General features: G+C 38.3%; 1 protein-coding gene and 1 long non-coding RNA gene across 2 annotated transcripts; both read right to left on the bottom strand.

Annotated features, from left to right (window-relative positions):
• Window positions 1–1,499: 1,499 nt before the first annotated feature.
• Window positions 1,500–24,273, bottom strand: LOC107758736 (harmonin-like). Its single transcript, XM_016576537.1, has 21 exons — window positions 24,156–24,273; window positions 20,040–20,107; window positions 18,297–18,440; window positions 17,423–17,879; window positions 16,028–16,136; window positions 15,746–15,770; window positions 15,580–15,637; window positions 15,391–15,494; window positions 15,048–15,132; window positions 14,893–14,952; window positions 14,742–14,798; window positions 14,213–14,355; window positions 13,839–13,904; window positions 13,304–13,449; window positions 13,007–13,038; window positions 3,912–3,953; window positions 3,719–3,772; window positions 3,531–3,630; window positions 3,164–3,273; window positions 1,926–1,981; window positions 1,500–1,736 (listed from the first exon to the last, which is right to left on the bottom strand). Exons 1-21 carry the CDS (start codon window positions 24,189–24,191, stop codon window positions 1,622–1,624), a joined length of 2,067 nt encoding a protein of 688 aa, XP_016432023.1. The 5' UTR covers window positions 24,192–24,273; the 3' UTR covers window positions 1,500–1,621.
• LOC107758752 (uncharacterized) lies at window positions 7,725–9,908 on the bottom strand. Its single transcript, XR_001642055.1, has 3 exons — window positions 9,755–9,908; window positions 9,316–9,369; window positions 7,725–8,619 (listed from the first exon to the last, which is right to left on the bottom strand). It is a non-coding gene; the product is annotated as an uncharacterized LOC107758752 (long non-coding RNA).
• Window positions 24,274–24,631: the final 358 nt, after the last annotated feature.

Raw genomic sequence — 24,631 nt, forward strand, 5'->3', positions numbered from 1 at the left:
CAAATAGCATCACAAGTGTTTGTGTTGCCGGAAATCACGCATTGAAAATGAATGAGTGCAGGTTTTTTGTCACTTCACTCTGCTGTCAGTGTGAATGACCAGAACTGAGAAACTATAGAGTGGTTCTGTTTGGCCCTGCACTTAAATACAAGTGGTTGAGACTGAATTGAAAGGACCTTATTACTGCCCTTGACTGATAGCAATCCTACAAAACAGTTACTAAGTGACCACTAATCATTTGACAGGTGTTGGAGATATTGCAAGAGAAAATGAGCCAATCAGGACAGCTGAGGATGTCGTCATCACAGAATAAAATCTCCTTTTTATGGTTTGAAATGAAGAACACATTTGATAAACCATATTAGAAGGCTTTAAAACAAAGCAAAAACACATTTTTATTAATGCATGTTTATTATTTTGCAAATTACAACAATATAGCCTAAAGACAGAAATTCTAAAGCACAGATGCCTCATTTATAAATGATGTGAATAACTGCATTTGCTTCATTTACAACACAGATACTAAATTATTTGCGTTTTGCAAAATTACTACTAAGGAATGGCTATTGATTCTCCCTGTGGTCCGTTGTACTGATGCAATGGTGGGTTTTTAAAAGAATGTCCTGTAAAAAGAGTGACAAATATAAAAATCAGATTCATCTGACAGATATTTAAGAGAGGGTTGGTATCGCACATTCACACAAGGGTTGAAGAAAACAAGGTTGCACACATAGTAAAGAAACAGACTTAAATTATCAGGTTGCTATGTATAAAACCTATAAATAAACAGAAGAATATGTCACTCCATTGGTTCACAGAATTTGAAAAAAATGCTCGAAAGAATAGTTCAGCCAAAAATGAAAATTCTGTCATCATTTATTCACCCTCATGTCATTCCAAACCCATAAGACTTTCATTCATCTTCAAAACACAAATAAATACATTTATAATGACATAGTGTCTCCTAAGAAGACTTGGATTAAACAGCTTGATTCATGGACATTTAATGGAATGGACTTTCAATGGGGAAACAGAAATCCACCTTTTGTGTTTCAAAGATGAATGAAAATCTTATGGGTCTGGAATGACTTGAAGGTCAGTAAATGAAAACAGAATTGCATTTTTGGGTGAACTATCCTTTTAAAGGCACAATTACTATCTGCTGCAACCACCACACCATTACCGGTGGCGCAGCAATAAGTGCTTTCAAACACAAATGTTGTTTTCATGAGCATCTGTATTCATCCGTCAACTGTTTTAGTTTCAAAGATTGTTTCTGGGGAACCAATGGCAGTCAGTATCTTTTCATGAATCCATAAACAGTAGTGCTATAGACATTTACAGTAACATGCAGTAGCAAAACCGATCAAAGCAGCAATAATCAATGCACGAGTCATGACATGTAACAGTCCCTTTGAACAACATCAATCAGAACGACTGCATAGCCTTGTCAACAAGAATATTGACTATTGCATAACTGAATCATTAGCAGAGGAAATCCCCAACTGAAAACATCTGGGTGGGTTTCTAGATTGACAAAGAGATTGTCACATGTACATGATGCACACTGCAGAATGGTATGGATGGGTTTGGGGGGCTTTTACCACTGGGCTAGTGGCGATCAGGTTAGTGCATGGGGGGTCCTCATCTGAAGGACGTAGCCCTGTCTGTACACAGGGGCACTGCCTTGGAAAACCTTTTTCTTTGCAGTGGGTCTGACTGATGCTGTTTTAGGGCTGAAGACATACAGCAGATGGCAGGTTCACTACTGAGAGCCATTTACACCACTGATTGCTTTTTTTCATTGGGGGTTAGGAGACAAGCAACATAATGCATTGAAATGAATTGAATGTGGGGGACACTGGAGCTGTCATTGTGTGCGGTCACATATCATATGTTATAAGAAGCAATGCAACTATACGTACACTTCATCTTCATATTCCTTCGGTGGAGACACTGCGATGACCAGGTCAATCCAGTCCTGCGAGAACATGCATGGAAAAATGTCAAGCACATGCATATGAAGGTTTTAATGTTTGATAGGCACAATGTTCCTGTTACATTCTGCTGCATTTCTCTTTCAAGCCTTCATCTATATTTGATGATGCTTGCTGAAGATATCATTATAGCATGTGTGACCATGTGTGATTCATATTTTCCAGAAAAAAAAAAAGAAAATATATGAACACAAATAGCAGACATTAACCACATAAATTCTAAGACTCAATACTCATTTGCAACAGGTTATGCTCTTTTAACGTTCTAATATCAAAAATGAATGCATAACTACAGCCACGCTATTTCTGTAACAAAGGTGTAGGAAAATTAACATAATTCAGCAGAATTTATTTTGTAGCATTTGTCATGTCGAAATTACGGTAATTACTCTAATTGTGCAATTAAGACCTTAGAGATTCTACATTGTGCTATTCATGACATTGTACTTTGAAATTGTTCATTTCTAATTCAACACTAATAACAATAATAAGATCCTTGTGCAGCTTTGTTATTGATAACAGTAAAATACATACTGTAAATCACGACATTTCAGTGTTCTTCCAACCCAATCTTGTGGGAAAATGTAACAATTTTACATTTTAGTGAATTTGTGGTCAGTTCCTACAATTTTTACCAAAAAACTAAACATGAAGGTCCAACCCTAAACCAAAAACTCACTGGGGTGTAAACAGATTGTATAAAAATGAACAAATTCATACAATTCATCAAAAAGTAAATTAGTCACAAACTGTCACCCAGGTGTGTAGATGCTTCTGTAAAATCTTGAAGAACAAGGAAAGAGCACATGGGCTATGATAAAATGACATATTACAGTAGTCTAATATTAGTATTTTAGCTTGTTTTTTATCCAGAAGCAACGGTTTAAAGTTAAAAATGTCTTAATATTGGATTTGTTTCTTACAAACACACAGTTTTTTGCTTCATTAGATGTTAATTGATGAACTGAAATTGTGTGGACTACTTGTAGATTATTGTGTTTTTATCAGCTGTTTGGTCTCTCATTCTGTCGGCACCCATTCACTGCAGAGAATGCAAACCATTTGGCTCCAATGAGCTGTATGGCCTTCTTCACCACAGGACAATCTGTTGAGACAGATCATCTGATTTACAGTGATAGGTTGTTTTAGTGTAATGCCGGTCATACCCCTCCACTGTTCCAGGCCTGAGCCAATGAGGTTTGTCCTTCAGCTAAAGTCCCATCGGTCAGGATCTTTCCATTCACAGCCATGATCTCATCACCTGACACGACACCACCTGAGATAACATGTATAAAAAATAACAGTAACAAACAAAGCAGGTAATTTTAAAACACAACTAAATGTTTTTAAGTCAATATAATAAATATAACTAATGAATGTAGAGAGCTAAACTAGATTTTTGCATGATATTTGCATGACAGTTTTAGAATGTTTCTGAGCAGTTGCTGTGGTTTTTGGGGTGTTTTCTAGAACCTTAAATTCAAAAGAACCTAGCCCCAAATCTCTATTATACGTTATGTTTGTATGACTCACCATGTTTATCTGCCGCACCTCCCTCATAGATGGACGACACCACAATCTTTCCCAATGGGGAGTCGATTCCTCCCTCTATGGCTAGATCAAGCTTCCCTTCCTAAAGAATGCATATAGAATAAAACAAATCTTTAATTTTTAATGTCCAATGACATATGTGGCTCACATTTCTGTTCTACCTAAATTACCTTCTTAATTCTCAAAAGTCGTACATCTCTGCCAGCTATCTCCTCAGCCGTGAACTGTTAAAAGTTTGAGCAAATGTGGTGAAAGGAATACTCCAAAGAGGAGCATTTAGTGAGTGTGGAATATATGTGCTATGCAATATAAAAATAGCAAATGGGTACAGAGACAAACTGTTAATGTAAATAGTTACAGTACCATGGAATATGGATCAAAATCATCCACATGTTTTTGAAATCCCTGTAAAACAGAAAGCAGAAACAGACAGTGGTGTGTAGTCTGTAAAAACGTGAAGTGGCAATCTGAGGAGTGAGGACTGTGCAGAAACAACTTAGTGCTCTTTGTTTTCAAAGAGAAGACAAATGAACACTAATTGTCACCTCTATACCAATCAATGGCAGCTTCTACTTACTCTTAATAAACTATTCAAGGCAAAGCCAGATCTGTGTTTAAAAACATGCCTTATTAGTTTGGCATGACCAATAAATCAATCTATAAAAAGCATCTGATCTTTAAAGGTGCACTCAGTTACTTTAAAACATTTAACATGTAAACAAGTTTGTTTTTTTTAGTATCAATTTTTAGTTTTTTTTTTTTAGAAATATGTTTATATATTAAATATGTGACCAACTTTATTTTTTAAATACAAATCTGAACAATATACTGTATAAAGACAATAAACAGATGTATCATGCATGATATTAGAAACAGTACAACACATTGCATCATTTTCTACAGTACTGTACGACATGGTAAACATATTTAATACTGAGAAAGGATGTGTTTGCTTTGTTGGATCCATTGGTAGCTTTCCAGTTGGTTCTGGATCTGCAATGATGTTTACATACAATATAAAGGCTTTTCCCCATTCGCTACACACTCAAAACCACTGGCATTCCATCAAGACAAATAATCAATTAAGATTTAACCCCCACAGAACCAACAAAATGGAAAAACACAGACTTCTAGTCATGCTCTCCCTCATAAAAGATGAAAACGTACACCGAGATTCCATTTGGCGCAGAGGCAATCTAATATTATATAGCCTTCAGTTGGAGTCTCCCATTTGTGCAGTGCATATTAGATCCACTCAAAGGCTGCTTTCACAGCAAACAAGATGTATGATTTCAGCAAACTAGTATGATTGCATGAGAATATATAAGTGTGACTGAAAGACCAGTTCAGTATCATGGAAAGGTGAAAATATAATGTCTTAACCGAAATAAGCACAATATTGCAATCATACACCTGATGTCCTTGAGTATTTAAAGAGATGTTTACAACATAAATGTTAAACACAAGAAATGAAGTAGACATTTACCAGAACAGAACAGAATAAAATCTACACTACTCGGTACGTAACGTAATCTCGGTTCCCTTTCAATACAGTTTACTTGCACTGCGTCAGTTGCTGACACTTTGGGGAATGCAATCCTATAGCGCCATGCTACAAGCACAGAATGAAGAACCCACCCTGCAAGCCCAGCCTATGGGCAGTCGGGAATGAGGGCCCTAGATAAACTGCTAAGAGCCCATACTGGGGCAGAATTGCTTAAAGGCGAGAAGAGTCAGGTTTTAGGCTGACAAGGCCAAAACCACTAAGTCATGCCGTATAGACCACATGACGAGGGGCGCTGGTCCTTGTGGGAAACCAGTACCAGGGAATCCTTTTGCGCTGTACTCAGCTGAGACCGCAGTCAGAGCCATAATCTGCTGCTGGGGCTCTTCCATGACGAGCAGGAAGGCTTCTTCATATTCTTATTTGTCTTTGGAGTCAGCAAGGAGATGTCTGATCTTTAAAGGTGCACTCAGTTACTTTAAAACATTTAACATGTAAACAAGTTTTTTTTTTTTAGTATCAATTTTTAGTTTTTTTTTTTTAGAAATATGTTTATATATTAAATATGTGACCAACTTTATTTTTTAAATACAAATCTGAACAATATACTGTATAAAGACAATAAACAGATGTATCATGCATGATATTAGAAACAGTACAACACATTGCATCATTTTCTACAGTACTGTACGACATGGTAAACATATTTAATACTGAGAAAGGATGTGTTTGCTTTGTTGGATCCATTGGTAGCTTTCCAGTTGGTTCTGGATCTGCAATGATGTTTACATACAATATAAAGGCTTTTCCCCATTCGCTACACACTCAAAACCACTGGCATTCCATCAAGACAAATAATCAATTAAGATTTAACCCCCACAGAACCAACAAAATGGAAAAACACAGACTTCTAGTCATGCTCTCCCTCATAAAAGATTAAAACGTACACCGAGATTCCATTTGGCGCAGAGGCAATCTAATATTATATAGCCTTCAGTTGGAGTCTCCCATTTGTGCAGTGCATATTAGATCCAACTCAAAGGCTGCTTTCACAGCAAACAAGATGTATGATTTCAGCAAACTAGTATGATTGCATGAGAATATATAAGTGTGACTGAAAGACCAGTTCAGTATCATGGAAAGGTGAAAATATAATGTCTTAACCGAAATAAGCACAATATTGCAATCATACACCTGATGTCCTTGAGTATTTAAAGAGATGTTTACAACATAAATGTTAAACACAAGAAATGAAGTAGACATTTACCAGAACAGAACAGAATAAAATCTACACTACTCGGTACGTAACGTAATCTCGGTTCCCTTTCAATACAGTTTACTTGCACTGCGTCAGTTGCTGACACTTTGGGGAATGCAATCCTATAGCGCCATGCTACAAGCACAGAATGAAGAACCCACCCTGCAAGCCCAGCCTATGGGCAGTCGGGAATGAGGGCCCTAGATAAACTGCTAAGAGCCCATACTGGGGCAGAATTGCTTAAAGGCGAGAAGAGTCAGGTTTTAGGCTGACAAGGCCAAAACCACTAAGTCATGCCGTATAGACCACATGACGAGGGGCGCTGGTCCTTGTGGGAAACCAGTACCAGGGAATCCTTTTGCGCTGTACTCAGCTGAGACCGCAGTCAGAGCCATAATCTGCTGCTGGGGCTCTTCCATGACGAGCAGGAAGGCTTCTTCATATTCTTATTTGTCTTTGGAGTCAGCAAGGAGATGATCTTCGCACTGAAGGAGAAAGAGTCTGATGAAATGGCATCCAGCACCAACTTATATAAATGAATGGCTTCGCTTGTTTTGGTGGGCTGAAAAGCCAATTGTTCATGCACATGCATAAACATGATTCAGTGAACACTGAATTGAGCTTCAGTATTTCAGAGAAATTGAGTTTCCCCAAAGCATCAACAACTGACACAATGCGAGTATTGAAAGGGAACTAGTTTTAAATTACGTCAAGGATACATTTGACTAATATCCTCCAGGGAAATATTGTTAGAAATGTAATATACACACTCAAACAGCTGAGACTTCACTCAAAGAAAAGAGAGGTGTTGTAATTCTAAGTAATGATGGCGGTTACTTGTTTTTTGCTGGATTTAAAGGACGTGTTGTACGTGACCATCCGTTTGAGCATCTCTGGGGGCTGAAACACACATATTTATGACTGGCTCTTAAAAACACAGCACACACACACACACTAAATGCTTGCACTCATCACATGCCATAAAAGAATTGCCGCAGTGTGGTAAATTATCTATGAATTCAGGTGTCTGTGAGCTTTACAAATACACCGATTGCACTGATTTCCCATTGTATAGAGTGCAGTAAAGATGGTGAGGTGATAGAGTATTGGATCCTTTGAGAGAAAGGACACATGGTTCTTTATATTTAGCGTGAAAAAAAATAAGACAGATCATTAGGCTTTAGCAAAGGTTACATTATTTTTTATAATCACTAGGCAAATACTTTGGTCACTTTTTCAAAACTCTTCACACAGTTCTCCTTACCAACTTTCATAGCAGTACATTTCATTAAGACAGATCATTAGGCTTTAGCAAAGGTTACATTATTTTTTATAATCACTAGGCAAATACTTTGGTCACTTTTCAAAACTCTTCACACAGTTCTCCTTACCAACTTTCATAGCAGTACATTTCATATCTAATACGCACTACAACTACCAAAACACTTCATACGCATCAATTTAATCTTCTATAACAATAGCATAGGTCGACAATTTATGCAATTTAAAAATGTAGTAATTGAATGTATTTTGTACCAAAGCAATGGAAATGGTCCACAGTTTAGCCCACATAGATGTCTGTTGTGCTCACTATGTGAAGTGAGGTGAGGTGTGGTGACCTAAGTATTGAGAAATGAATCCTAGTGATAAAAAAAAAACTGTTATCTTGATCAAATCTCTAACCCTGAGCCTCAGCAAAAACCTTTAACAATAATAAATAAAGGCTGAAGAGACACATTAAGGCAACAAGGTCTTGTCCTTTCTTGCCCTTCTTGTTACCCCTCTAAAACAACCACAAAATTGGCAAGCACCCATTTATTTAATTAAGGAGGCACAAGGACAGGGCAGAGCGATTGGCTTCTTTTGTGATGTGATGGAGCAGGACTGACTATCTGGAGGAAGAAGGGGACAGCAGGTCTAGGTCTGTCAGGTTGATCAATCAAAGACATTTTAATGCTGAAAGTCTCATTGTGTACGCAGATTTAAAAAATAAATCTCCATTTCACCTCTCTCCCCTTCTGTCCTTCTGTTTCCGCCTTCTTAATCAGTGCAATCAGTAAAAGCAACATCTGTTTGTTCCTCTTGAGTTTGAAAAAAACTCATTATAATCAGTGAGTCAAACAGCAATCCAACCAATGAGTATCTTATGCATGCATCATCATCGCACGTACACACATGGGTATTTGCCATCTTACCATGGTCTCAGAGTGAAGTGTGGGTCTATGTGAGGTCTGACTTGGTAGCATGACGGGTTTGGACATGACAGGGTTGATCTGTCTCCGCTGGTTTGGAGGGCTGGGAGCAATTTGCTATGTAGAGGTTAGCAGTAAGGGACACAAACTTAAGGTCAGGGCACGATCTACCTTCAAGAGTTACGCAATCTAAACCACACAGCACAAGACTTTAGGAACCGTTCATATAGCACAAATACTGAATTGCAGCTTTCATGTTCAACAAAAGATGATTTTCATGCAAAATGTCAGTCATTATCTTTCTAGTAATGATGACTGTTCTGTGAAATGGCTTTTTAAATTTAATTACTTCCCAAGTAAATCCTATGCATAGAGGAGGTATGCATATCTATAAAACAGTTAAAAGAGTTACGGTTTTATAACCCCCCCCCATATCCCAGAAAACAGGTAAAAAGATTTACCCCTAAATGGTACATATTAGTACCTTAAAGGAACATATTAGTGCCTGAAGTGCACATATTGGTACCTAATGTAATGGTACCGCCCCAGTGACAGTACCCTATTTTTTGAGAGCGTATAAGATATGTGCCAACTATATTCAATTAGAAATGCACTTCCTGTAGGTTGTGCCAGAGTAATCTCCAAATATAGACATGGAGAGCTGTTGGAAGATATTTCCTCTTCAAAGAGATGCTAGTTTGCATTAAGCTGACATTAAATGAGATATTACACAAGCATGGCAAGTCTGATTGGTGCTAAAAATGGAGCAGAAGACCCAGAGCAGCATGTACCATTTACAAACTGAGGACTCACCAGTGGATTATTAGAGGTGGGTATCCTGCTAGCATGAGATGTGTTTCTCATCACCTGTGCCACAAGGATAAAGTATTCAACAGTCTAACAGTGATAGGAATCACTACCACTTCAAGATCATCAAACCGAATGACAGCATGCTTTTTTCCCAAAATGATTATCTGTTTCCTGACAAACAACGATAATAAACTAATAATGGTTAACCTCATCTGCAAAACACCACACTCAAGGCATACACGCATGTATGTACAACATAAGAGGTGGGTAAAAAAAACAGGTAGACTGCAGTGTTCACTTCAGTGAAGACAGCAATATTCGTGTGACATGGAATAAATTTTGGAATCGAATTGGATTGAAATGTGATGTGCCTAAAGAATCACACCCCTATACAACATACATAATCAATTCTCACACTGCCAAATGCATTAACTATGCTAACCGTCAGGTTGTGGTCAGACTTCGGGCTGGGTGGGCGTGAGAGATCACTGGGAATGGTGGAGTGGAAGCCCCCTCTCTGTCGGTAACCATTGTCCCCAAACCTGCTTCCCTGTTCGGATAAGCTTGGGGAGCGGGGATAGTTGAATGACCCTACATGGTACTTGTCCTCCATGTGCAGGGGTGGAGGAGGGGAGAGTACCCCAAAACGTAATCAGCGTTGTTTACGTTCAGCATTCTACTGAACAAACAACGCTAAAAATAACGCTAAAAAATATCTTAATTTGTGATTCGAAGATGAAGGAAGGTCTTACTGGTTTGGAACGACATGAGGGTGAGTAATTAATGACAGAATTTTAATTTTTGGGTGAACTAACCCTTTAAACAAGGAGTACAATCTGAGTCAAAAAAAACATCCTGTAACCTCACTGGAAAAAGTCTGATACCTCTTGAAGAAGTCTGCTGATTTTCATCTGCTTTTCTCGCTCAAGTATCTCTTCCTTCTCCTTTGCAAGTTTCAGCTCAAACTCCATCTCTTTCTTGTTCTTTTTCTCAGCTGGGAGAGTGTCAGTCTTGGACATCTTCGTCTTCTTTTTGGTCTCTTTGCTTCCCTGTTCGGATAAGCTTGGGGAGCGGGGATAGTTGAATGACCCTACATGGTACTTGTCCTCCATGTGCAGGGGTGGAGGAGGTGGTGGAGGAGGAGGCGGTGGTGGTGGAGGGGGAGGAGGTGGTGGCGGGGGAGGTGGCTGAGATGTGGACAGACCCCTGGAGGAGAATAGTGGGGTGGCAGGAGGTTGTCGGCTACGACCTATTGAGGAAGGGGGTACCCTTGAGGCTGGTGGAGAAGGTGGGCGTTGAGGGGCTGGTCTAGGACTGGGTTGCATTGGGAGCTGTGTTCTTGGAGAAGGAGGGCGATGGTTGGATGTGTGGTAAAGACGGGGTGAGGGTGGAGGGAGTGGTAAGGGAGGGGGAGCTTGGTTGGATGTAGGTGGGGTTGGGGAAAGTCTTTTCAAAGGTTGCCTTAGACTCTGGTCCACATCATCTAAGTTGATGTCATCAAGGTCAGTAGTGGCCAAGGTCAAGCCTCCAGGGAACCTCCGATTGGTGGGACCAGTTGATGCAGGGGAACGGGTTGGAGACATCTGAAGTTACATTTTAATTGCTTAGAACTCTGAATTAACAAACTATGGACTAGAAGACCACTTCGTAACGGTAGAACCAACCGAACGCTAAGAGAGTAAGAATGATACATTAAGTCCCATGCAAAAACTCAACCATGATATGGTGTATTCTGCAGATTCATCCATCTAAAAGCTACCAAAAGATCCAACCAAACAAAATAACAAGGAAGATAGTCTACATGCAGTTGAAGTGTCTCGAAAAAGGGTAAGTTTGTCAAAGGGAGTCTTTGTCTGTAAAGCCATCTGAATTCTTTACTTACTTCTCCGATCTCTTCTTCATCGGACTCAGCAGCTGATGGAACCAGGAATTGATAAACAAGGCACAACAAGAAGGTAAAAGATCAGACAGAAAGACAAAGATCACACAAAGAGATGATGCATTCCCAACATAAATGCACATCTGTTCATGCAAAGGAGAAAGTAGCAACATCAGTGCAAAGTGCATTATGGGTACCTTTTGGGAAAGGGTAACATGTTGTTTGATCTTTAGAGAATAATGTAGTGCAGGGGAACGGGTTGGAGACATCTGAAGTTACATTTTAATTGCTTAGAACTCTGAATTAACAAACTATGGACTAGAAGACCAGCACACATCAGGATTTGAACTGGATAGATTTTACCTCTGAAGAATCATTTTCAACTGAGGAGATTTGCTCTAATCTGGTTTGACAGAGCCTCTCCACCCAATGCTGCACCTTCTCCGACTCTTCCAGATCTTCCCTCTCAGTTTCTGACACCTGGTTGAATTAGTAAAGCCACATCCAAACATGGAAACTTTGATATACCAATGAGAACTTGCTGGACTGCCACTGGAAAGGATACAACTGTTCACATGGGTACATTCGTGCAATAAAGGTCAAGTGCCAAGGAGACGGAATCAATTACACACAATTAAAAAGGGATAATTCACCCTAAAATGAAAAATTCTGTCATTAATTACTCACCCTCATGTCATTCCAACCCCGTAAGACTTTCATTCATCTTCGGAACCCAAATTAAGATATTTTTGATGGAATCTGAGAGCTCTCTGACCCTCCATAGACAGCAAGGATATTACCACGATCAACGCACAGAAACGTAGCAAGGACATCGGTAAAATAGTCCATGTGACATCAGAGGTTCAACCGTAATTTTACGAAGCTACGAGAATACTTTTTGTGCGCAAAGAAAACAATAATAACATAACTTATTCAACAATTCTTCTCCCCGAGTTAATGTCTTCCGCCATTTTGGAGAGTACCCCAAAACGTAATCAGCGTTGTTTACGTTCAGCATTCTACTGAACAAACAACGCTAAAAATAACGCTAAAAAATATCTTAATTTGTGATTCGAAGATGAAGGAAGGTCTTACTGGTTTGGAACGACATGAGGGTGAGTAATTAATGACAGAATTTTAATTTTTGGGTGAACTAACCCTTTAAACAAGGAGTACAATCTGAGTCAAAAAAAACATCCTGTAACCTCACTGGAAAAAGTCTGATACCTCTTGAAGAAGTCTGCTGATTTTCATCTGTCTGTCTCGCTCAAGTATCTCTTCCTTCTCCTTTGCAAGTTTCAGCTCAAACTCCATCTCTTTCTTGTTCTTTTTCTCAGCTGGGAGAGTGTCAGTCTTGGACATCTTCGTCTTCTTTTTGGTCTCTTTTCCTTTCTAAATATCCAAAGTGATTTGAGAACACCTGGTGGACTTTGCACCAAGGTCAATCCAACTTCCATGCAAACCATAACTTCGGGCATATCTCCAAGATGAACAACATATTCCATAGTTCTAGCACACCAAACCAGCACAACATGCTTGCACACACAGAGTACCTTTTTGAGTGTAGGCAACTTTCCTTCGTAACGGTAGAACCAACCGAACGCTAAGAGAGTAAGAATGATACATTAAGTCCCATGCAAAAACTCAACCATGATATAGTGTATTCTGCAGATTCATCCATCTAAAAGCTACCAAAAGATCCAACCAAACAAAATAACAAGGAAGATAGTCTACATGCAGTTGAAGTGTCTCGAAAAAGGGTAAGTTTGTCAAAGGGAGTCTTTGTCTGTAAAGCCATCTGAATTCTTTACTTACTTCTCCGATCTCTTCTTCATCGGACTCAGCAGCTGATGGAACCAGGAATTGATAAACAAGGCACAACAAGAAGGTAAAAGATCAGACAGAAAGACAAAGATCACACAAAGAGATGATGCATTCCCAACATAAATGCACATCTGTTCATGCAGAGGAGAAAGTAGCAACATCAGTGCAAAGTGCATTATGGGTACCTTTTGGGAAAGGGTAACATGTTGTTTGATCTTTAGAGAATAATGTAGTTCTACAGAGGCGTTCAAAGTTCATGGAGATGTTTTGTAGGTATTGTCAACTTACTGGAGGTTTTGGGTTTGGGTGAAGGTGCATTACGTGCAGGTGGTGGGGGTGAGGGAGAGGGGGAGGGGGAAGGAGATTTGGATTTTTCCTTGGAACCCCAATCTTCTTCCCACTCTTTGTGGTGCTTCTTTTCCGCGGCTTCAATTCTGATACACACGACACATACATTCAATGGGCATCTATCCTGACAAACCTGCTAAATAATTTCTGAGGCGATATATATATTTGGAATAAACATCAAAACACTCAACAAAAATGACAAGAAGTTGACCTCTTTTGCATTTAACAATAAATTTAATTTGTTCAAATTGAATTTTCTCACTGTCATCTTTATTATACAACAAATTTTAACGCATTTCCACTGGACCAAAACCAATAGGCTGTGAAAACTAGACCTACAGTATAGTACATATAGAACAATCTGTACTTCCATTCCTCACAGCTCTGCTTTCATCAACATCAATTTGCTCTACTCTGCCTTCTGAGGTCTATTTACTTTGAAGATGTTTTTGCTTGGCAACATTACACGTGTTACCTCTCCATCTCTTTGCGATAGCGTTCTTCTTCCTCTGCAGTCTTCTGTGATACCTCCATCTTCCGCCTGCAAAATATTGCACATATGAACATTTTCATGCAGATTTAATGCAGGAATTTTAATTATCTGTCACCTTTTCATCAGCGGTGACAATTCATCAGATAACTAACATCATGAAAGTACATATAGATACATTATGTAATGTAAAGATGTATTTTAATGATAATGAAAACCATTATAAAGTGGATACTTATTTTTGTTTTAACCACAAGAGAACAGTACCCAATATTTTTATAATAAAAGGTACATTTTAAGAAATTATGCATCAATGTAAAGTAGCTTTATCTGCTTGTGTATGTTTTTTTTTCACTGACTGGCGCTCTTTCTCCTGCTGTTCTTTGATGACTTTGTTGGTCTCTAATGCCACTCTCTTCTGATGCATTAGCTCTTGTCTTTCAAGCTCACGACGAGCTTCAGCCGCCAGCCGCTCCTCATCCGTCATAAACAGCTCTCTTCCCTGAAACATACAGTAGACAAATCAATACTTTCACAGAAATATGTGCACAAATACACCCGTACAATCCATTATATCTTCTACAGATCACAGATGTGAAGCAAAAAAGCTTATGTTGTGAAACTCCTTCATTATTACCATCTCTGAAGTGCAAAAGTACCATTTAAAGACAAACACACCAATAAAAAAATGAAGAGGAATACAGTACAATACAAGCAACATCTCCACAACGTATTGCCCTCATATACAGCTGTCAGTTAAAACAGCTTTATACTAAGCAAATGGTTTTCTTTTCCATACAGCCCCTCAAGGAGAGATAAAAGCATTGCGGTGGGTCTTTGAGATGTTCTGATGGCAGAAATGTATTAGTGGGCTCTCAGTGAACTTACAGCTCCAGTGAGGACAGTGATGGTTAGACTCCTGCTGCTCTTTAACACTCGCACTGCCTGAAAACACACACATTAGCCAACACGGTTACCAGTTTAAATATGCAGAGGTTCTTAATTAGCTGTTTGACATTTTCAGCAAGATCCTGCTCACTTCATGATGACTCAGGTTGGTGAAATCCACCCCATTGACCTCCACAATCTGGTCACCAGCCTACAACCACACACACATAGTAGAGAGTTACTATGCTAAAATCAAACAGTAATGGTCTGTTAATGCAGTTCAATCTGGGACTTAAATGAAATGACCTGTAAGCCCACTTCAGCTGAGACTGAACCCGGCTTCACATTGCTCACATAGATGCCTGGTTTCTGTGTTGGTCCACTAGATATGCTATAACGCACAGTCAAGAGACATATTTAGGAATTCATTCTTTGTCACAAGATTAAGCTAATTAAAGTAGCTTTCAAAGTAGGCTTTTGTGAAGACACCAAAGAAACAACAGCATTTCAGTACAAAGACAAATGCAGTGTACTTCATATTTGGGGGCACAATTACAATAAATAAAGGTTTTTATTATAATTTTCAATTTAGTTAATTCTGTGTGCTGTAGTTGTGTATATAGTTATAATAAACCAGTCTCTCTCTTACCTGATTCCCATGCCTTTGGTGCCCACCAAACTAAGGAAAACTTTCTTTTCCTTGATTTCTTTCCCTCCAACCGAAGCCAAACCAGCCACACTAGTCTTTTTCTCCTGAGACAAAACAATAAAGCAGGACTAAATAAAAAAACAACTTGAGCTGCTTTAAAATAGGATGCCGCGAGGAGGAAACTCTTACCCCTGATTCAGACACAAACTGATCCACAAACTGCCACTTCAGAGGGTCTTCAGAGGAGCTGATTATGGCAAATGTATAATTTAACAATATCATTATGGAAAGAGAGAACATTAATAAAAGCTATTCCACATATCAGAGAATACTGTATAATTACTAACTAAATTACCTCTTGACAGGAATCATTCCCACGTCTGTGAAGAGAGTGTCACAATGGCAATAATTAAAAAACATAAATAAATAATGAATAATTAATATAGTTAGCTAATGGCAATCCCAATAATTAATTCTCTGAAGGAAGACTGATTTCTCAACTGTGAATCAACTGTAATTAAATCACTGCAACTAAGAGCTAAATCAATTAAGCCCAGCGGAATTAGAGGCAATTCATTTGTGCTCTAACTAATAAATTCAGCTCTGCAAATGACAATAGAAAACTGTAAAATCTTACGGCGGACTTTAAGAGACACAATCTTCTTGGTCTTAATGAGATTGATGACCTCCTCATGAATGCAGGAGGAGATGGAGTAGCCATTAATACGCACAATCTCATCGCCAACCTGAAGAAAACACAGCAAACCACATTCATATAAAATATGTAAAATATGTCATTTAACATTTTTATAAATATTTAGTACTAAAAATACCAGTAACAATTTCATTATAGCCAGAATAGACACATTTTGCACTCGAAACACGAGGGCTGCATTTGAATTATTTGACTATATCTGCACGACAAACATTAATCATGAAGATTACAGTAATGGACAAGTAAAGTGTGTTTGGAATCAGAGGATGGCTTATTGCGCCCCCTAGTGGAGAGAAGTCATGTTTTTTGTGCAGCCATTGTAAATTACTCATTAATTCGAATGTTTAAAGGGGTCATATGATGCGATTTCAAGTTTTCCTTTCTCTTTGGAGTGTTACAAGCCCCCTTTAACATTATCTGTTGTCAGATATTTAATATAAAACAAGATAGTGCGTACTTTGGGTTAACATTTTCAACGAAGCAACAACACACAAAAGTGGTGCACGGGACATTATTTGCTGAAACAGTGAAAGCAATGCTTTTTATATACTGTGACGAGCGTCCCGAAGCTGCATCAGCGTCGCCCTGGAAACGAGCGAGGAGCACCTGGCCGTCCTCATCACAGGCTGATCGGTCACAGCTGCAGCTCATCAGGCGGCGGCCACATAAGCCACGCAAGCCCTGCCATCTGGGAGACTTCTCCATGAGACTAAGCACTAACTCGCCCTCTCATTTCTCCCACAGACAGCAGCGTGTGACCGACCAGCCCCACAGGAGCACTGCACGGACCCCCTGCACTGGGAAGACGGAAGAGAGCACTCACGGCACCGGAGCACCTACCTGGACCTTTCTCCCTACCACCCACCTCACTAATAAATCCACCCTCCGGGGCATTTATTAAGATTTCCTTGTCGTGTGATTCTTCACCCCGTTACATTGGTGGAGAATGCGGGCATTTCAGTGAAGAATCACCGACAAGTGATTTTCTTCACCTCACCTTTCCCTTGTTTCTTTGTCTCCGGGTTCTGTCACAGGCGAGCGCTCCTCCCCCAACATGGACGAAATCCTCCAGCGGCTCACCGAGGTTAGCATCCGCCAGCAACAAATCGTTGACATCCCTTGGCAGGGCATCTCGGAGCCGGGAACACCATCCAACGGATCCGCGACCGCTTCCACTGGCCGGGCTTGGAGGCCGAAGTGAAGCGGTTCTGCCAAGCCTGCCCGACCTGCCAAGTGACGTCACCCAGGACGCCTCCCCCCAGTCCGCTGATACCGCTGCCCATCATCGAGGTGCCCTTCGAGCGCATCGGGATGGACCTTGTGGGGCCGTTGCCTAAGTCTGCCCGGGGACATGAACACATCCTGGTGATCGTCGATTATGCCACCCGGTACCCTGAGGCAGTGCCCCTCCGAAAAGCCAACGCCAAAGCCATTGCCCAGGAACTCTTCCTGCTCTCCAGCCGAGTCGGCATCCCAGCAGAGATCCTGACCGACCAGGGGACCCCCTTTATGTCCCGGCTGATGGCTGACCTCTGCCGGCTGTTGCGGGTGAAGCAGTTGAGGACCACTGTCTACCATCCCCAGACCAACGGACTGGTCGAACGCTTCAATCAAATGCTCAAGCAGATGTTGAGACAGGTGGTCGCGGAGGATAAACGCGACTGGGACGATAAACGTGACTGGGACCTGATGCTCCCCTATGTCCTTTTCGGGATCCGCGAAGTCCCGCAGACCCTCAGGATGTGTGCGATCCAGACGGACTTCCTTCAACTTCCTGCTCATAACAAAAGAGGACAAAATAATGGCATGGTTTCAGTTTCATTATTTAGTTAACTATAATAACCTAGATGTATATAATAAAAATACAATTCTCTGAGAAAGACAAAAGACACAATGAGAGGAAACAGAATCCAGTTCACTGTGGCCCTATTAGCGCTGTGCATCAGACACGGTTGAGTAGTGCTCCTCTCACGTCTGACTGAGCATGAGAGAAAACAATGATTCTCTTTGGAGATGAGAGCGGTGCTGTCATTCTACCTCCTCCTCTCATTTCCAATGTCCTCTTTCTCCCTGTCTTTATTCCTCTGCTATTCATGCACAGAAACATGTCCATACTTCTCAGAAGCAGCACAGCCTATCAACCCCTTTTTATCGCCTCATTATCGTCTGTGTTCCTGGTTTCCTCTCTCACCTGGATCTCTTGGGCGTGAGCTGGTCGTACTGCACCTGGTGCTTCAGAGGAATCAGGGGTCTGATGGCATCAAACAGCGGAAGGCGTTTGGGCTCATTTATCACCAGCTTCAGGTCGCCGACCAGGACAGGAATGTCCATGGATCTATAAGGGCAGAGCAGAGTGATTTAAACAGGACCTCATTGAGCACATGCAAGCAGGAGGGCAACATTAAAACAGTACAAACAGTTTGTGGATTAAAATAACTTTTCTTAGACTACACTGATTCAACATACTGTCTTGATACTGAATCTCTGTTATTCAATCATTATTTAATATATTCTATAAAGTTAAATGATCATGAACATAAAACATAGGACATGTTCATAGAATAAGGTTAGGTTTAATGATGAAGTGTCTAAATTCTGTACCACCAAACAGAATTGCAAAAATAATGACTGTTGTCATTATTAATAAAATAAATAAATAAATAATAAAATAAAATAAAATAAAATAAAATAAAAAATAATTAAATAAAATAATTTGGGATTTTATAAAAATATATATAAAATATTTTACCACCAGTTCTCAATACTTTAATGCAAAATACAGCCTCATTCCTATCACTGTATCATGAAAGTTAATAATGATATAAATTAAAAAATTATTTATTTAAATCTTAAATGTCCTTTTGTAACCTGGCATAGAAAGTTGGACAATTTACTATTTGAATAAAAAAAAGCCCTGACGCTATATTCATCCAATATTTGTCAATTCAAATAGGTGATATAAATTGTGTGTACGTATATATATATATATATATATATATATATATATATACACACACACACACACGCGCACACATTATACAATAAATGGCATCAATGGCATTATACATGTATATATACGTTTTTGCTGTGATTTTTTTATGATTACCTTACATGAATTATTTCAAAAATAGTCTGATATGTTGCTTGTTGTGGAAAATGACACTATATACCCACATAAAGTCAGCTTATGAATTTGGAGGCAGTTGCTCTATGAATCATTGATATTTCACTCCTGACTCAGATATCAGAGACAAAGGGACGCGAGAGAATGGCTGCCCTTGAACGCAGGGAAGACAGTGGAAATTATCTGATCCAAGTTACTTTTCCACTGGATTAAGCCTCTTACTGCAGTCCAGCGGAGCAATGACATGTTGATTTACACATAAGATCACAAATAAAGAGCCGAGGTAATGCATTCAGCATTTGCTATTCTTACACTTAACTGACACTGAATACTTTTGTCTTTTTGAATGTGCCATGCAGCTTTCATTTGATCAACAGATTACCAGAACCACTGATGGAAAATTACATTATTTATCAGCCTCTAAAACTCCAGTACACACTACTGCTGCTGAGACCTTTGAACACCGTTTATATTCTTAGCAAATTATAAAAAAATGTCCTTTTAATCAAGAAATGTGCAATATCTGCGAACTGTGATAAAATAACTACTTTTAAATTTTCTGGTTGCTAGGTTGTTCTAGTGGTTTCTAGGTAGTGTGTTTATATTGCTAACCCTAACATGAGCAACAGTAATACAAATTGCTAACCATTTTGCCATTTTGCATTTTGTTTGGCCTATGCAGCTAATAATATATATATATATATATATATTAACAACAACAATAATAACAACTATTATTTATTTATTTTAGATAACAACAACACAAACAAACGAACAAATAAATAAATAATTATTTTAGAGTGTACTCACTGGTGGTACATGCGGAGAACATCATACAGATAGTCCTTCTCTGCTTCATTATCAATCAGCAGCTCCACCTGAACAACACAAACACACAAACCTCTGATCAGATCATCAATAACAATCAGAAAACCAATCATATGCCCATCTGTTACCTGATGGTGGCTAATCTGCTGTAGAAATGTTTTGAGGAAGCGTTTTGGCCAGTCAATGATGTAACACATCTCTCTCTCACTGAGTGAGAGACTAAGACAGAAGGTCAGGAGAAGGTGGAGTGAGGAGGAGAGGCTGAGACAGAGAGAGAGGAGGTGGGGGCACTATTGTGTGTCTGTAAGTCAAGCGTCTCTCAGATTGGTTGGGTCTGCTGGTGTTTTTAGTTGAATAGGTCAGGTGGATCTTTTCATGTATTGTGAGTATCATTAGTTCAGATCTGCTCCACTGGACCTGTTAATGATCCTGAGCTCAGATAAAGATGTTTATCATGCTAGCAGTGTCACCTTACATAAGAGTGTTGGTGCATTATTATCATAAGAATGTTAAAGAAGTTAATGTAATGTGGGGTTAGCATGCTAAAAGCCAAACGTTTTGATTTCTAAATAAATAAAATAAATAAATAAATTGAACAAACAAACAAACAAATGGCTGGACAAACAAATAAGTTGAATGGGTTGAATGAACGAACAGACAAACAAAATGGTTGGATAAACAAAAAAACACACACACAAAAACTAACAAACTAACAAATTGAATTGACTGAATGAACAGACCGACAAACAAATAAACTAACAAAGCAAAAAGAAACAAATAAATAAAATGGCTGGATAAACAAACAAAGGAATGAACAAAAATGAATAATACATTTATTTAATGTACTGAATGAACAAACAAAAATGAACGGATGAACAAAAACAAATAAAATGGCTTGAAAACAAACAAATAAATAAATTTAATTGACTGAATGATCACAAAAACAGACAGATAAACAAAACAAACAAATAAAATGGCTTGAAAACAAATAAATGAACAAAACAAAAACAAATAAACAAATAAAATGGCTGGATAAACAAACAAATTAACCAAATAAATAAATAAATAGCATTGACTGAATGAACAAACAAAAATTAATGGATGAACAAAACAAACAAATAAAATGGCTTGAAAACAAACAAACAAATACATTTGATGGACTGAATGAACACACAAAAACAGACAGATAAACAAAACAAACAAATAAAATGGCTTGAAAACAAATAAATGAACAAAACAAATAAATAAAATGGCTGGATAAACAAACAAATTAATAAAATAAATAAATGAATAAATAAATAACATGGACTGAATGAACAAACAAAAATGAATGGATGAACAAAGTAAACATACATTTTTTTTTACAATCATGTTTGCACTAATAACAGAACCTTCATGTCATTTTTCAAAACTCTAGACACATAAATCACAACTGATGATCAAAACGCACATTTTTCAAAACACTTAACACTTTTTTCCAAATGCTTGAATACAATACACATGAACCAAAGATCTTTTGTTCATTGAACTAAAATCACCGGTTCAAAATGACACAACTTAACATCAAAGCATTACTATTTCAAAATGCAACGCACACATTACATCTGAATTGAGCGTCTATTCATTTCATTACAATGATCTAACTATCAATTGATACAACTGCTCAAAATGCTACATGACTGTTCCATTACTCTTGAAGCATAGTTTATATGGAAAATTATGAACAATATTAAATGTTTAGATTATGAAAGTGAAGCTGAGTATGAGGACTGAGTATGTTCAGGTTTGATCAGTTCCTGTTGTTGGGAGAAAACAAATCCCAAAAAATTCTATATCATTGTTATCAGTATTTGTTTTTAGAGGGTGATAGAGCTGGAAGCTGATGAAAACCATTCATATTTTTGGATGAGGCAGGCTTTAACTTGGCCAATGACATGGAGGAGAGATTGAGAGCCCAGCGGTTGAGAGCGGCCCAGAACGATGTTTGCTGGGGGGCCCGACCACCACCCACTGAACGTGATTTTGAGGGGGCCCTATAGCAAAATCAGTGCTATGGGCCCAGAATTCCTAGGAACGGCACTGAGAGCAATCATGGTTTCAGGCCCATCCAAAATTCAAATTCTGTTTAATGATTCCAGTCTGTACTGTTCTCTCTAGTCTATTACAATGATGTATGAATGTGTAGAACCATAATGAAAGCTGCATCATGTGTTTTGAACAACTATATTTAATGATTCTACACAGTGAAACTATGGGTATCTTATGTGTGGGTGATCTAAAGTAATGTTCCTATGGTATTTCATATTAAATGAGTTTTTTTTAACCAATGCTTCTGCAAACGCAAGGCTTCTTTAAAGATATGAACGCAATATACAACGTTTTGAATATTGGACAGTCTGTGTTACAAATAATGACTGTTTTGAGTTTTGTGTCTAGAGTTTTGAAAAATGACACGAAGGTTCTGTTATTAGTGCAAAAATGATTGTAAAAAACTGTAAATTGGCTTGAAAACAAACAAATAAATACATTTAATAGACTGAATGAACAAACAAACAGATGGATGAATGAAACAAACAAACAAATAAAATGGCCTAAAAACAAACAAACAAACAAGTAGATAAAATGGGCATTATGCATGCATGAAAGAAAGAAAGAAAGAAAGAAAGAAAGACAAAGGAAAAAAGAAAGAAAGAAATCTGCGCATGCTTGGATGAACTAAACAACAAGAACAACATTTAATTATTCAAATACATTAAACAAGTCAAATGTAAATGCAAATAAAAAGTTTGTGTTTTTATAAAAGTAATGTTTTTATTTTTGTATTTTAATTTTGTGTTAACAATAATTACATATGACGTGAACATTTTAATTCTTAAAATTTTTTTTAAATATTCATAATAAATGAATCATTCGGTAAACTATGTGAACATTGCGGGGAAATAAAAAGCATATCCAAATAGTTCCATATCACCACCAGTGTCATGCCACATATAATAAAACAGTGACTGTGTGCTCAAAGGCCATTTAAGGTGTCATAAACATTTTAATACACCTAGATGACAGTCCACCTTTGGACTTTAACATCATAAACTGATGCTGAAAGCAGAAATATGTAACTTAAATCAGCTTCATGTCCTCTGCAGGTTATGCTAAGTGATTTGAAAGAGACAAATGAACAGAAAGGTCGACAGCATAATGTATTTGTCATAGAGGGGAAGCTAAAATTAAATGCAAAGCTTTATCATTTATAGTGTGGCACAGCTTTCCCACCCTCATCTACAGTACAGGCAATAAAACAAGCTGAACAATAAATGCCGCAATCATTTCCGCCTGACCACACATCTCTGCCACTTCAGCTAATGCTGTGAAAAACTGTCCATTGTGTAACTCCATGCACCACACAACAGATGGTACAGTTACACACAGGGGTCTATATATAATAAGCATATAGACCCCTGTCAAATAAGCATGAGCATATAAATAGGTATCAGAATTAAATAATTCAGTGTAACTTAAAAATGTAATCAAACATGTAACCACAACAAAGTTTTAACTTAAGTTTAGGAGATAAAAAAGTAATCAATACCTATTGTACAACAATTTCCAGCACACACAGTAGCCTACACCTGTCACCTGCTCAGCCAATTAGAACGCGTACATTATGTGACGTCACATATAGCCTACCTTTCTACATGTAAATTAAGTAAAGCGATCAAATTTGGCTAAATATGCCATTACTTCGAAATTATTAAGCTATACTAGTAATGTTAACTGTAATGATAAAAACGTCTAAAACACCACAGAGCTGAAGACTGACATATGGTGCTAGGTGTGGACACCTTTTCAGTGCAAAACAAACTTAACTGATCAAATAACGACGGTTTCTTTCATGGATACAGAAATACTTTTCGTGTCGAAAGCTGGGCGAATATTAACTTGACTTACTTTAGTAATATTTTATAGCGTCAAAATGAAGGATGCGTGCTCCTTCGCCATTCCCGAGCAGCGAGATCCAAAGAACGAGACTAATAATAACTAATAATGCTAACAAAACAATTAACACGGTTTACATTAGACAGTAGCAGTTTCAAAGCCCACCTTATGCCGAAATTCCCTCGCCACTTTTCGCTCCATGATGAACAGCGGGTGTTTTCCGGGTGTGTGTTGTTGTGTGTGCGTCAGTCAGTAGCTGTGAGCGGACGGTGGAGTATCAGCGCCGGTCATAGGTCGAGTCCTGCTGCGGTAATATTGCTGTTAGCTTTATTACACGTGCTGACATGGATGGTGGTAATTCAGAGTGCTCTCTAACACCAAACCTTTTCATTTGTCATCTACACTGACCACATAAAGTGCCACAGACGATGTATGGACGTCATTGCATAACAATATATTGAAACACATTTATAAAATAATAATATAAAATAGTAGTAGTAGTAGTAGTGATAATAATAATAATAATAATAATAATAATAATAATAATAATAAAAGCAAAACAGGCACACATTTCAAAAGCAAATCTTTTTCAATTTTATCTATCTATCTATCTATCTATCTATCTATCTGTCCGTCCGTCC

This window comes from Sinocyclocheilus rhinocerous, unplaced genomic scaffold (assembly GCF_001515625.1).
Source record: "Sinocyclocheilus rhinocerous isolate Xijiao unplaced genomic scaffold, SAMN03320098_v1.1 scaffold954, whole genome shotgun sequence".
NCBI lineage: Eukaryota > Metazoa > Chordata > Actinopteri > Cypriniformes > Cyprinidae > Sinocyclocheilus > Sinocyclocheilus rhinocerous.

Bases quoted from the DNA above. Each gene is read 5' to 3' on its own strand.
- LOC107758736 (XM_016576537.1), bottom strand. From the start codon at position 24,191: ATGGAGCGAAAAGTGGCGAGGGAATTTCGGCATAAG. The intron at 16,137-17,422 runs GTCCATCCCGAT...TGTTTTCTTCAG, and splicing joins TTAGGCAACGGCCCCACAAG to GTTGGCGATGAGATTGTGCG. The intron at 15,495-15,579 runs GTAAGAGTTTCC...GTTTTGTCTCAG, and splicing joins AGTTTGTGTCTGAATCAGGG to GAGAAAAAGACTAGTGTGGC.